Raw genomic sequence first — 14,483 nt, 5'->3', positions numbered from 1 at the left:
GGCCTCCTCCTGCACCTATTGCCTATTGTCTATTGACTGGGCTTGTATTCACTGGAATTTAGAAGGATGAAAGGGTACCTTATAGAAGCATGTAAAATTCTTAAAGCATTGGACAGGCTAGATGCAGGAAAAAATATTCCTGATGTTGGGGAGTCCAGAACCAGGGGCCACACAGTTTAAGAATAAGGGATGGGCCATTTAGGACTGATATGAGGAAAAACTTTTTCACCCAGAGAGTTGTGAATCTGTGGAATTCTCTGCCACAGAAGGCAGTGGAGGCCAATTCACTGGATGTTTTCAAGAGAGAGTTAGACTCTTGGGGATGGGGGAATCAAGGGATATGGGAGAGGGCAGGAACGGGGTACTGATTGTGGATGATCAGCCATGATCAAAGTGAACGGCGGTGCTGGTTTGAAGGGGCCAAATGGCCTACTCCTGCACCGATTTACGATGTTTCTACGTACCTTCTTCTTGGAAGGAGGTCTGAGCAAATTTAAGACTCTGGGGCACCAGAATCCCGAACCATCTGAGGGGGTCCAGGCTGGCCGACGGACCCGCGCCCCCGCGCTGGTCTCGCCCTCTCCTCGAACCCGCTGGGCGCCCCTTCGCTCGCTGGATCTCGCCATTCCTCCTCGACGCCTGCCTGCTCCCACCGGCTTCTCTTCCTCTGTCTCACTGCACGGAACAAGGCGGCCATTGTCAAGGGAGGGGTTAACCCAGCGGGCCACAGTCTCACAGCGCCAGAGACCCGGGTAAGAATTTCACCGTGACAATCAGAGGCACGGGCCCTTCGGCCCACCGAGTCCGCGCCGACCAGCGATCGCCCGTTCACGCACTAGTTTAGTTTAGAGACACAGCGCGGAAACACAATCCCTTCCCCCACCGAGTCCGTCCGCGCCGACCAGCGATCGCCCGTTCACACGAACGGTCACGGTAGCGCAGCGGTAGAGTTGCTGCCTTACAGCGAATGTAGCGCCGGAGACCCGGGTTCCATCCCGAATTACGGGTGCTGTCTGCACGGAGTTTGTACGTTCTCCCTGTGACTTGCGTGGTTTTCTCCCGAGATCTTCGGTTTCCTCCCAAACTCCAAAGACGTACAGCTTTGTGGGTTAATTGGCTTGGCAAATGTAAAAATTGTCCCTTGTGCGTGTAGGATAGTGTTAGTGTGCGGGGATCGCTGGTCAGCGTGGACCCGGTGGGCCGAAAGGACCTGATTCCGCGCTGTATCTCTAATCTAAACCCAGCGAGACGGGGCCTCACATCGCCAGAGACCCGGGTAAGAATTTCACCGTGACATTCAGAGGCACAGGCACTGCGGCCCACCGAGTCCATGCCGACCAGCGATCGCCCGTTCACACACTAGTTTAGCTTAGAGATACAACGCGGAAACAGGCCCTTCAGCCCACCGAGTCCGTCCGCGCGGACCAGCGATCCCCGCACACTAACACTATCCCACACACACACTGGGGGACAATTTGCAATTATACCAAAGCCAATTAACCTACAAACCCGCTTGCCTTGGGAGTGTGGGCGGTCACGGGGAAAGCCCATGCAGGTCACGGGGAGAACGTGCAAACTCCACACAGACAGCACCCACAGTCAGGATCACGCCCGGGTCTCCCTTCTCTGTGAGCGGAAGAGTTGCTGCCTCAGGGCGCCAGAGACCTGGGTTTGATCCTGACCACGGGTGCTGTCTGTACGGAGTTTGTTTGTACGTTCCCCCGTGACCTGCGTGGGTTTTCTCCGGGCGCTCCGGTTTCCTCCCACACTCCAAAGATGTGTGTGTTTGTAGGTTAATTGGCTTGGTATAATTGTAAATTGTCCCCCAGTGTGTGTGTGGGATAGTGTTAGTGTGCGGGTATCGCTGGTCGGCGCGGACTCGGTGGGCTGAAGGGCCTGTTTCCGCGCTGTATCTCTAAACTGAAAAGGTGACGTTTCGGGTCAGGACCCTTCCTCAGACAGATTCTTGATCAGTCCGGGCAATAAGGATTATGGGGAGAAGGCAGGAGATTGGGGTTGGGAGGGAGAGATAGATAGTAACATAGAAACATAGAAAATAGGTGCAGGAGGAGGTCATTCGGCCCTTCGAGCCGGCACCGCCATTCGTTGTGATCATGGCTGATCGTTCATAATCAATAACCCGTGCCTGCCTTCTCCACATATCCCTTGATTCCACTAGCCCCTTGAGCTCTATCTAACTCTCTCTTAAATCCATCCAGTGATTTGGCTTCCACTGCCCTCTGAGGCAGAGAATTCCACAAATTCACAACTCTCTCGGTGAAAAAGTTTCTTCTCGCCTCAGTTTTAAATGGCCTCCCCTTTATTCTAAGACTGTGTGGCCCCTGGTTCTGGACTCGCCCAACATTGGGAACATTTTTCCTGCATCTAGCTTGTCCAGTCCTTTTATAATTTTATATATAAGAAAATAACTGCAGATGCTGGTACAAATCGATTTATTCACAAAATGCTGGAGTAACTCAGCAGGTCAGGCAGCATCTCGGGAGAGAAGGAATGAGTGGCGTTTCGGGTCGAGACCCTTCTTCAGACTGATGTCAGGGGGCGGGACAAAGGAAGGATATAGGTGGAGACAGGAAAATAGAGGGAGATCTGGGAAGGAGGAGGGGAAGGGAGGGACAGAGGAGCTATCTGAAGTTGGAGAAGTCGACGTTCATACCACCGGGCTGCAAGTTGCCCAAGCGAAATATGAGGTGCTGCTCCTCCAATTTCCGGCGGGCCTCACTATGGCACTGGAGGAGGCCCATGACAGAAAGGTCAGACTATAATTTTATGTCTCCATAAGATCCCCTCAAATCCTTCTAAACTCCAGTGAATACAAGCCTAGTCATTTCATTCTTTCCTCATATCACAGTCCCGCCATCCCAGGGATCAATCTCGTGAACCTACGCTGCACTGCATCAATTACAAGGATGTCCTTCCTCAAATTAGGAGACCAAAACTGTACACAATACTTCAGATCAGCCACGATTGAATGGTGTAGACTTGATGGGCCGAATGGCCTAATTCTGCTCCTGTGACTGATAACATGTACAAGGACACTTAATCGGCAGCCAGAGTCTTACCCTGGGGAGATTCAGTCAGGACTTTGGGTCCAATCTCTTCTATCTCTAAATTTTTGGCTTCGTTGAGCCCTGCTGCTTCCACTTCACTCGAGTCCACTCGCTTTATACTGAAGCCATGGTGGCCATCTTGCTTCTGACTGCAAGCAAAAAAATGACGTCAAGTTACATAGCAACATAGAAACACAGAAAATAGGTGCACGAGTAGGTCATTCGGCCCTTCGAGCCAGCACCACCATTCAATGCAATCATGGCTGACCATCCTAAATCAATGTCAGAATAAAACTGCAGATGCTGGTTAAAATCTAAGGTAGACACACACTGCTGGAGTAACTCAGCAGGTCAGGCAGCATCTCGGGAGAGAAGGAATGGGTGACGTTTAGGGTTCAGACCTATCTTCAGTCTGAAGAAGGGTCTCGACCCGAAACGTCACCCATTCCTTCTCTCCCGAGATGCTGCCTGACCCGCTGAGTTACTCCAGCAGAGTGTGTCTACATCCTTTATCCCGTGATTCTGTTACCCTAAGAGCCGTATCTAAGTCTTTCTTGAAAACATCGAGTGAATTGGCCTACACTGCCTTCTGTGGCAGAGAATTCCACAGATTCACAACTCTCCGGGTGAAAAAGCTCCTCATCTCAGTCCTAAATGACCGACCCCTTATTCTTAAACTGTGTGACCCCTGGTTCTGGTCTCCCCCAACATCGGGAACATTTTTCCTGTATCTAGCCTGTCCAATCCCTTAAGAATTTTAGATGTTTCTATAAGATCCCCTCTCATCCATCTAAATTCCAGTGAATATAAGCCCAGTCGATCCATTCTTTCATTATATGTCAGTCCCGCCATCCCGGGCATTAACCTGGTGAACTTGTTTACACTGTTGGAGGATGTCAAACTAGTTTAGTTTAGTTTAGCTTAGAGGTACAGTGCAGAAACAGGCCCTTTCGGCCCACCGGGTCCACACCGACCAGCGATCCCCGCACATTAACACTATCCTATACCCACGAGGGACAATTATTATATTTACCAAGCCTACAAACCTGTACGTCTTTGGAGTGTGGGAGGAAACCGAAGATCTCGGTGGAAACCCATGCAGGTCATGGGGAGAACGTACAAACTCTGTACAGTTAGCACCCATAGTCGGGATCGAACCCGGATCTCCGATTCGCTGCAAGTCAGCAACTCTACCGCTGTGCCACCGTGACCCCCCAAAATTTACTCCTCGAACACGATATGAGGAATAAATATCACCAGCAACGTCCTGGTGGAACTTCAGATGGAATTCATTGCCACAGAAGTATTGGGAGACACAAAGTGTTGGAGTAACTCAGCGGGTCAGGCAGCATCTCTGGAGAACGTGGACAAGTACAAAGTGCTGGAGTAAAACTCAGCGGGTCAGACAGCATCTCTGTGGGGAACGTGGACAGCTACAAAGTGCTGGAGTAACTCAGCGGGTCGGGCAGCATCTCTGGAGAACATGGACAGGTACAAAGTGCTGGAGTAACTCAGCGGGTCAGGCAGCATCTCTGTGGGTAACGTGGACAGGTACAAAGTGCTGGAGTAACTCAGCGGGTCAGGCAGCATCTCTGTGGAGAACGTGGACAGGTACAAAGTGCTTCCGCATCGGGGCGATCAAGCTCCTGCATCGGGGGGGAGGATCTCAGCTCCCCCGTGCCGGGCGATCAGACCCCGGGTCGGGTTGAACCTTCTGCGATTTGGAGCTTCCCGACATCGGCCTCTACCCGAGACTGCGAGCACCTCGATATTGAAATCCGAGGGCACGGTTGGAGTGTCGATCCCAGGCAAGGGATCACAGGCTCTGATGGTAAGTCCACAGCGGTGGGGCTCAAAATCAGTCTCAAGCAAGGCCGCCAGCTCCATGATGTTAGGCCGCAGAGCGACTGACAATAGACAATTGCAGGAGTAGGCCATTCGGCCTTTCGAGCCTGTAAGCACCGCCATTCAATGTGATCATGGCTGATCATTCTCAATCAGTACCCCGTCCCTGCCTACTCCCCATACCCCCTGACTCCGCTATCCTTAAGAGCTCTATCTAGCTCTCTCTTGAATGCATTCAGAGAATTGACCTCCACTGCCCTCTGAGGCAGAGAATTCCACAGATTCACAACTTTCTGACTGAAAAAGTTTTTCCTCATCTCAGTTCTAAATGGCCTACCCCTTATTCTTAAACTGTGGCCCCTTGTTCTGGACTCCCCCAACATTGGGAACATGTTTCCTGCCTCTAACGTGTCCAACCCCTTAATAATCTTATACGTCTCGATAAGATCCCCTATCATTCTTCTAAATTCCAGTGTATACAAGCCTAGTCGCTCCAGTCTTTCAACATATGACAGTCCCGCCATTCCGGGAATTAACCTAATAAACCTACGCTGCACGCCCTCAATAGCAAGAATATCCTTCTTCAAATTTGGAGACCAAAACTCCACACAGTACTCCAGGTGCGGTCTCACCAGGGCCCTGTACAACTGCAGAAGGACCTGTTTGCTCCTCTACTCAACTCCTCTTGTTATGAAGGCCAACATTCCATTGGACTGGAGATACGATCCGGGAAAAAATCGCATCTTCGGAAGGTAAGAGATTGAAAAACAGTTTCCCCCGACCCCACACATGAAAGAAACCAGAGAAAGTTAACACAAACGTTTAAAACACACGGCATGGTAGCGCAGCGGTAGAGTTGCTGCTTTACAGCGAATGCAGCGCCGGAGACTCAGGTTCGATCCTGACTACGGGTGTTGCACTGTAAGGAGTTTGTACGTTCTCCCCGTGACCTGCGTGGGTTTTCTCCGAGATCTTCGGTTTCCTCCCACACTCCAAAGACGTACAGGTATGTAGGTTAATTGGCTGGGTAAAATGTAAAAATTGTCCCTAGTGGGTGTAGGATAGTGTTAATGTACGGGGATCGCTGGGCGGCACGGACTTGGTGGGCCGAAAAGGCCTGTTTCCGGCTGTATATATATGATATGATATGATGATAAAAATAACAAGAAAGGACGAAAAAACAGACAGTTGGCGAGGCTGCCATCGCTGACGGCGCCACCCGGTGGTCTAGGTGGTATCGTATTGTACATGCACAGGAAGGTTTGGAGGAATTCAGACTACGGAGAGATACAACATGGAAACAGGCCCTTGACCCAACAAGTCCGCGCCGACCAGCGATCACCCGTTCAGCACAGGAGGGACCATTTGCAATTTGTTACAGAAGGAAATCAACTATCTAAAGCAGGGAGAGATAGATTCGTGACAGAAGGCAGGAGAGTGGGGTTGGGAGGGAGAGATAGATCAGCCATGATTGAATGGCGGAGTCGTCTCGATGGGCCGAATGGCCTAATTCTGCTCCTAACATTTCTTAATAGTGAAAGGCCTGGATATCGGGAGGCTGTTTCCACTAGTGAGAGAGTCTAGCACCAGAGGTCGTAGCCTCAGAATTAAAGGGCGTTCTTTTCAGAAGGAGATGAGGAGGAATTTCTTTAGTCAGAGGTTGGTTAATCTGTGGAATTCTTCGCCACAGAAGGCTGTGGAGGTCAAGCCAGTGGATATATTTAAGGCAGAGATATAGATTCTGGATAAGTGCAGGTGTCAGGAGTTCTGGGGAGAAGGCAGGAGAATGGGGTTGGGAGGGAGAAATAGACAATAGACAATAGACAATAGGTGCAGGAGGAGGCCATTCGGCCCTTCGAGCCAGCACCGCCATTCAATGTGATCATGGCTGATCATTCTCAATCAGTACCCCGTTCCTGCCTTCTCCCCGTACCCCCTGACTCCGCTATCCTTAAGAGCTCTATCTAGCTCTCTCTTGAATGCATTCAGAGAATTGACCTCCACTGCCCTCTGAGGCAGAGAATTCCACAGATTCACAACTTTCTGACTGAAAAAGTTTTTCCTCATCTCAGTTCTAAATGGCCTACCCCTTATTCTTAAACTGTGGCCCCTTGTTCTGGACTCCCCCAACATTGGGAACATGTTTCCTGCCTCTAACGTGTCCAACCCCTTAATAATCTTATACGTCTCGATAAGATCCCCTATCATTCTTCTAAATTCCAGTGTATACAAGCCTAGTCGCTCCAGTCTTTCAACATATGACAGTCCCGCCATTCCGGGAATTAACCTAATAAACCTACGCTGCACGCCCTCAATAGCAAGAATATCCTTCTTCAAATTTGGAGACCAAAACTCCACACAGTACTCCAGGTGCGGTCTCACCAGGGCCCTGTACAACTGCAGAAGGACCTGTTTGCTCCTCTACTCAACTCCTCTTGTTATGAAGGCCAACATTCCATTGGACTGGAGATACGATCCGGGAAAAAATCGCATCTTCGGAAGGTAAGAGATTGAAAAACAGTTTCCCCCGACCCCACACATGAAAGAAACCAGAGAAAGTTAACACAAACGTTTAAAACACACGGCATGGTAGCGCAGCGGTAGAGTTGCTGCTTTACAGCGAATGCAGCGCCGGAGACTCAGGTTCGATCCTGACAACGGGTGTTGCACTGTAAGGATTTTGTACGGTCTCCCCGTGACCTGCGTGGGTTTTCTCCGAGATCTTCGGTTTCCTCCCACACTCCAAAGACGTACAGGTATGTAGGTTAATTGGCTGGGTAAAATGTAAAAATTGTCCCTAGTGGGTGTAGGATAGTGTTAATGTACGGGGATCGCTGGGCGGCACGGACTTGGTGGGCCGAAAAGGCCTGTTTCCGGCTGTATATATATGATATGATATGATGATAAAAATAACAAGAAAGGACGAAAAAACAGACAGTTGGCGAGGCTGCCATCGCTGACGGCGCCACCCGGTGGTCTAGGTGGTATCGTATTGTACATGCACAGGAAGGTTTGGAGGAATTCAGACTACGGAGAGATACAACATGGAAACAGGCCCTTGACCCAACAAGTCCGCGCCGACCAGCGATCACCCGTTCAGCACAGGAGGGACCATTTGCAATTTGTTACAGAAGGAAATCAACTATCTAAAGCAGGGAGAGATAGATTCGTGATAGAAGGCAGGAGAGTGGGGTTGGGAGGGAGAGATAGATCAGCCATGATTGAATGGCGGAGTCGTCTCGATGGGCCGAATGGCCTAATTCTGCTCCTAACACTTCTTAATAGTGAAAGGCCTGGATATCGGGAGGCTGTTTCCACTAGTGAGAGAGTCTAGCACCAGAGGTCGTAGCCTCAGAATTAAAGGGCGTTCTTTTCAGAAGGAGATGAGGAGGAATTTCTTTAGTCAGAGGTTGGTTAATCTGTGGAATTCTTCGCCACAGAAGGCTGTGGAGGTCAAGCCAGTGGATATATTTAAGGCAGAGATATAGATTCTGGATAAGTGCAGGTGTCAGGAGTTCTGGGGAGAAGGCAGGAGAATGGGGTTGGGAGGGAGAAATAGACAATAGACAATAGACAATAGGTGCAGGAGGAGGCCATTCGGCCCTTCGAGCCAGCACCGCCATTCAATGTGATCATGGCTGATCATTCTCAATCAGTACCCCGTTCCTGCCTTCTCCCCGTACCCCCTGACTCCGCTATCCTTAAGAGCTCTATCTAGCTCTCTCTTGAATGCATTCAGAGAATTGACCTCCACTGCCCTCTGAGGCAGAGAATTCCACAGATTCACAACTTTCTGACTGAAAAAGTTTTTCCTCATCTCAGTTCTAAATGGCCTACCCCTTATTCTTAAACTGTGGCCCCTTGTTCTGGACTCCCCCAACATTGGGAACATGTTTCCTGCCTCTAACGTGTCCAACCCCTTAATAATCTTATACGTCTCGATAAGATCCCCTATCATTCTTCTAAATTCCAGTGTATACAAGCCTAGTCGCTCCAGTCTTTCAACATATGACAGTCCCGCCATTCCGGGAATTAACCTAATAAACCTACGCTGCACGCCCTCAATAGCAAGAATATCCTTCTTCAAATTTGGAGACCAAAACTCCACACAGTACTCCAGGTGCGGTCTCACCAGGGCCCTGTACAACTGCAGAAGGACCTGTTTGCTCCTCTACTCAACTCCTCTTGTTATGAAGGCCAACATTCCATTGGACTGGAGATACGATCCGGGAAAAAATCGCATCTTCGGAAGGTAAGAGATTGAAAAACAGTTTCCCCCGACCCCACACATGAAAGAAACCAGAGAAAGTTAACACAAACGTTTAAAACACACGGCATGGTAGCGCAGCGGTAGAGTTGCTGCTTTACAGCGAATGCAGCGCCGGAGACTCAGGTTCGATCCTGACAACGGGTGTTGCACTGTAAGGATTTTGTACGTTCTCCCCGTGACCTGCGTGGGTTTTCTCCGAGATCTTCGGTTTCCTCCCACACTCCAAAGACGTACAGGTATGTAGGTTAATTGGCTGGGTAAAATGTAAAAATTGTCCCTAGTGGGTGTAGGATAGTGTTAATGTACGGGGATCGCTGGGCGGCACGGACTTGGTGGGCCGAAAAGGCCTGTTTCCGGCTGTATATATATGATATGATATGATGATAAAAATAACAAGAAAGGACGAAAAAACAGACAGTTGGCGAGGCTGCCATCGCTGACGGCGCCACCCGGTGGTCTAGGTGGTATCGTATTGTACATGCACAGGAAGGTTTGGAGGAATTCAGACTACGGAGAGATACAACATGGAAACAGGCCCTTGACCCAACAAGTCCGCGCCGACCAGCGATCACCCGTTCAGCACAGGAGGGACCATTTGCAATTTGTTACAGAAGGAAATCAACTATCTAAAGCAGGGAGAGATAGATTCGTGATAGAAGGCAGGAGAGTGGGGTTGGGAGGGAGAGATAGATCAGCCATGATTGAATGGCGGAGTCGTCTCGATGGGCCGAATGGCCTAATTCTGCTCCTAACACTTCTTAATAGTGAAAGGCCTGGATATCGGGAGGCTGTTTCCACTAGTGAGAGAGTCTAGCACCAGAGGTCGTAGCCTCAGAATTAAAGGGCGTTCTTTTCAGAAGGAGATGAGGAGGAATTTCTTTAGTCAGAGGTTGGTTAATCTGTGGAATTCTTCGCCACAGAAGGCTGTGGAGGTCAAGCCAGTGGATATATTTAAGGCAGAGATATAGATTCTGGATAAGTGCAGGTGTCAGGAGTTCTGGGGAGAAGGCAGGAGAATGGGGTTGGGAGGGAGAAATAGACAATAGACAATAGACAATAGGTGCAGGAGGAGGCCATTCGGCCCTTCGAGCCAGCACCGCCATTCAATGTGATCATGGCTGATCATTCTCAATCAGTACCCCGTTCCTGCCTTCTCCCCGTACCCCCTGACTCTGCTATCCTTAAGAGCTCTATCTAGCTCTCTCTTGAATGCATTCATAGAATTGGCCTCCACTGCCTTATGAGGCAGAGAATTCCACAGATTCACAACTCTCTGACTGAAAAAGTTTTTCCACACCTCAGTTCTAAATGGCCGACCCCTTATTCTTAAACTGTGACCCCTTGTTCTGGACTTCCCCAGCATTGGGAACATGTTTTGTTCTCAATGTTTAATGTTCTCAAAATCTCTGTAAAGCGTCTTTGAGTATATGAAAAGCGCTATATAAATAAAATGTATTATTATTATTTATTATTAATGTGTCCAACCCCTTAATAATCTTATACGTTTCGATAAGATCCCCTCTAATCCTTCTAAATTCCAGTCTATACAAGCCTAGTCGCTCCAGTCTTTCAACATATGACAGTCCCGCTATTCCGGGAATTAACCTAGTAAACCTACACTGCACGCCCTCAATAGCAAGAATATCCTTCCTCAAGTTTGGAGACCAAAACTGCACACAGTACTCCAGGTGCGGTCTCACTAGGGCCCTGTACAACTGCAGAAGGATCTCTTTGCTCCTATACTCAACTCCCCTTGTTATGAAGGCCGACGAAGGGATTAAAAGTACCATTAGCAAATTTGCAGATGATACTAAGCTGGGGGGTAGTGTGAATTGTGAGGAAGATGCAATAAGGCTGCAGGGTGACTTGGACAGGTTGTGTGAGTGGGCGGATACATGGCAGATGCAGTTTAATGTAGATAAGTGTGAGGTTATTCACTTTGGAAGTAAGAATAGAAAGGCAGATTATTATCTGAATGGTGTCAAGTTAGGAGGAGGGGGAGTTCAACGAGATCTGGGTGTCCTAGTGCATCAGTCAATGAAAGGAAGCATGCAGGTACAGCAGGCAGTGAAGAAAGCCAATGGAATGTTGGCCTTCATAACAAGAGGAGTTGAGTATAGGAGCAAAGAGGTCCTTCTACAGTTGTACCGGGCCCTGGTGAGACCTCACCTGGAGTACTGTGTGCAGTTTTGGTCTCCAAATTTGAGGAAGGATATTCTTGCTATGGAGGGCGTGCAGCGTAGGTTCACTAGGTTAATTCCCGGAATGGCGGGACTGTCGTATGTTGAAAGGCTGGAGCGATTGGGCTTGTATACACTGGAATTTAGAAGGATGAGGGGGGATCTTATTGAAACATATAAGATAATTAGGGGATTGGACACATTAGAGGCAGGAAACATGTTCCCAATGTTGGGGGAGTCCAGAACAAGGGGCCACAGTTTAAGAATAAGGGGTAGGCCATTTAGAACGGAGATGAGGAAGAACTTTTTCAGTCAGAGAGTGGTGAAGGTGTGGAATTCTCTGCCTCAGAAGGCAGTGGAGGCCAGTTCGTTGGATGCTTTCAAGAGAGAGCTCTTAAGGATAGCGGAGTGAGGGGGTATGGGGAGAAGGCAGGAACGGGGTACTGATTGAGAGTGATCAGCCATGATCGCATTGAATGGCGGTGCTGGCTCGAAGGGCTGAATGGCCTACTCCTGCACCTATTGTCTATTGTCCATTGTCTATTGACATTCCATCGGCTTTCTTCAATGCCTGCTGTACCTGCATGCTTCCTTTCAGTGACTGATGCACTAGGACACCCAGATCTCGTTGTACGTCCCCTTTTCCTAATTAGATCAGCCGTGATTGAATGGCGGAGTGGACTTGATGGGCCGAATGGCCTAATTCTGCTCCTATCACTTATGATCTTATGATTTTATGGCCTGTGTGTCTTTGGAGTGCGGGACGAAACCGCAGCACCGGGAGAAAACCCACATGGTCACAGGGAGAACGTAAAAACTCCGTACAGACAGCACCCGTGGTCAAGATCGAACCCAGGTCCCTGGCGCTGTGAGTCAGCAGCTCTACCGCCGTGCCACTCTGACTGGGCCAAAGGCAGGCAAATAGGACCAGTGTAGATATAGTCATAAAGTGATACAGTGTGGAAACAGGCCATTCGGCCCAACTTGCCCACACCGGCCAACATGTCACAGTTGCACCAGTCCCACCTTCCTGCGCTCGGTTCCTATCCCTCCAAACATGTCCTATCCATGTACCTGTCTAACTGTTTCTTAAACGATGGGATAGTCCCAGCCTCAACTACCTCCTCTGGCAGCTTGTTCCATACACCCATCACCCTCTGTGTGAAAAAGTTAACCCTCGGATTCCCATTAAATCTTTTCCCCTTCACCTTGAACCGATATTCTCTGGTCCACAATTTCCCTACTCTGGGCAAGGGACTCTACCAGATCGATTCCTCTCATGATTTTGTACACATCTATAAGATCTCCCCTCATCCTCCTGCGCTCCATGGAACAAAGACCCAGCCAACTCAGCCTCTCCCTGCAGCTCACACCCTCTAGTCCTGGCAACATCCTCGCAAATCTTCTCTGAACCCTTTCAAGCTTGACAATATCTTTTCTATCGCACGGTGCTCAGAACTGAAAACAATATTCTAAATGCGGTTTTCACAAACGTCTTGTACAGCGGTCACGGTGGCTCAGCTGTAGAGACGCTGCCTTACAGCGAATGCAGCGCCAGAGACCCGGGTTCAACCCTGACCACGGTTGCTTCTGTACGGAGTTTGCACGTTCTCCACGTGGCAAGCGTGGGTTTTCTCCGAGATCTCCGGTTTCCTCCCACACTCCAAAGACCTACAGGTTTGTAGGTTAACTGGCTTGGTAAATGTAACGGTTGTCCCCTAGTGGGTGTAGGATAGCGTTAATGTGCGGGGATCGCTGGTCGGCGCGGACCCGGTTTGTTTATCTCTAAACAAACTAAACTGCAACATGACCTCCCAACTTCTATACTCGTTGTCGGCATGGGCGAAGTGGGCCAAAGGGACTGTTTCTCTACGACCTACCTCACATCAACGCGAGCCAAAGCTACCATCTCAGGTCCATACTGGAGAGAAGACACCAATTTGCTTCCCATGGAGTAGCGAGCTTTGGAGAGGGAAAACCAGCCCTGGGGAAGAAGATGCAGTATAATGTAGACAAATGTGAGGTTATCCACTTTGGCGGCAAAATCAAGGAGGCAGATTATTATCTCAATGGTGTCAGATTAGGTAAAGGGCAAGTGCATCAAGACCTGGGTGTCCTTGTACACCAGTCACTGAAAGTAAACATGCAGGTACAGCACGCAGTGAAGAAAGCTAATGGGATGTTGGCCTTCAAAACAAGAGGATTTGAGTAGAGGAGTAAAGAGGTTCTTCTGCAGTTGTACAGGGCCCTGGTGAGACCACACCTGGAATACTGTGTGCAGTTTTGGTCTCCCAATTTGAGGAGGGACATCCTTGCTATTGAGGCAGTGCAGCGCAGGTTCACGAGGCTACTCCCCGGGATGGCGGGACTGTCATCATTGAAAGATTGGAAAGACTGGGCTTGTATTCACTGGAGTTTAGAAGGATGAGAGGGGGATCTTATAGAGACGTATAAAATTATGAAAGGACTGGACAAGCTAGATGCAGGAAAAATGTTCCCAATGTTGGGGGAGTCCAGAACCAGGGACACACACAGTTTAAGAATAAAGGGGTTGGCCATTTAGAACTGAGATGAGGAAAAACTTTTTCAGTCAGAGAGTTGTGAATCTGTGGAATTCTCTGCCTCAGAAGGCAGTGGAGGCCAATTCTCTGAATGCATTCAAGAGAGAGCTGGATAGAGCTCTTAAGGATAGCGGACTCAGGGGGTATGGGGAGAAGGCAGGAACGGGGTACTGATTGAGAATGATCAGCCATGATCACATTGATTGGCGGTGCGTACAGGCTCGAAGGGCCGAATGGCCTCCTCCTGCACCTGTTGTCTATTGTCTATTGTCCATTGTCTATTGTCCATTGTCTGTTGTCTACTGTCTATCACGTGGGTCTTGGAGCAACCCGGAGTCCATTCGGCCCGTCCCGCCCCTGCTAGCCCCTGGCCACTCATGCCTCCCCAATCCCTCCACAGCGGCCCCACCTGCTCCATCAGCCTCTCCAGCTGCTCCCGGCGCTCGCCCAGCCGCTCCACGTCCTCCAGGTACCGCAGCAACCGCTGGTCCAGCCGCCGGCAGACGGAGCCCAGCTCCGGCTCCACTTCCAGCTCCGACCCCATCGCTCTTCCCGTCCC

The 14,483-nt window shown here is 49.7% G+C and overlaps 1 protein-coding gene across 1 annotated transcript; it reads right to left on the bottom strand.

Moving 5' to 3' along the window:
• Positions 1–472: 472 nt before the first annotated feature.
• On the bottom strand, positions 473–14,483 carry vma22 (vacuolar ATPase assembly factor VMA22). The gene is made up of 4 exons (XM_078430187.1): positions 14,334–14,483; positions 13,244–13,347; positions 3,081–3,217; positions 473–675 (listed from the first exon to the last, which is right to left on the bottom strand). The coding sequence occupies exons 1-4, from the start codon at positions 14,466–14,468 to the stop codon at positions 494–496; spliced, it is 558 nt and encodes a 185-aa protein (XP_078286313.1). The 5' UTR covers positions 14,469–14,483; the 3' UTR covers positions 473–493.

This window comes from Rhinoraja longicauda, chromosome 39, assembly GCF_053455715.1.
Source record: "Rhinoraja longicauda isolate Sanriku21f chromosome 39, sRhiLon1.1, whole genome shotgun sequence".
Lineage (NCBI taxonomy): Eukaryota > Metazoa > Chordata > Chondrichthyes > Rajiformes > Arhynchobatidae > Rhinoraja > Rhinoraja longicauda.
Note: the sequence above shows the minus strand (reverse complement) of the source record. Positions and strands in the feature narration are given on the sequence as shown.

Coding starts and splice junctions, on each gene's coding strand:
- vma22 (XM_078430187.1), bottom strand. CDS start 14,468: ATGGGGTCGGAGCTGGAAGTGGAGCCGGAGCTGGGCTCCGTCTGCCGG. Junction 3,218..13,243: donor TTGGCTCGCGTTGATGTGAG/GTAGGTCGTAGA, acceptor TTTTGCTTGCAG/TCAGAAGCAAGATGGCCACC. Junction 676..3,080: donor CCTGACTGAATCTCCCCAGG/GTAAGACTCTGG, acceptor TGTTCCGTGCAG/TGAGACAGAGGAAGAGAAGC.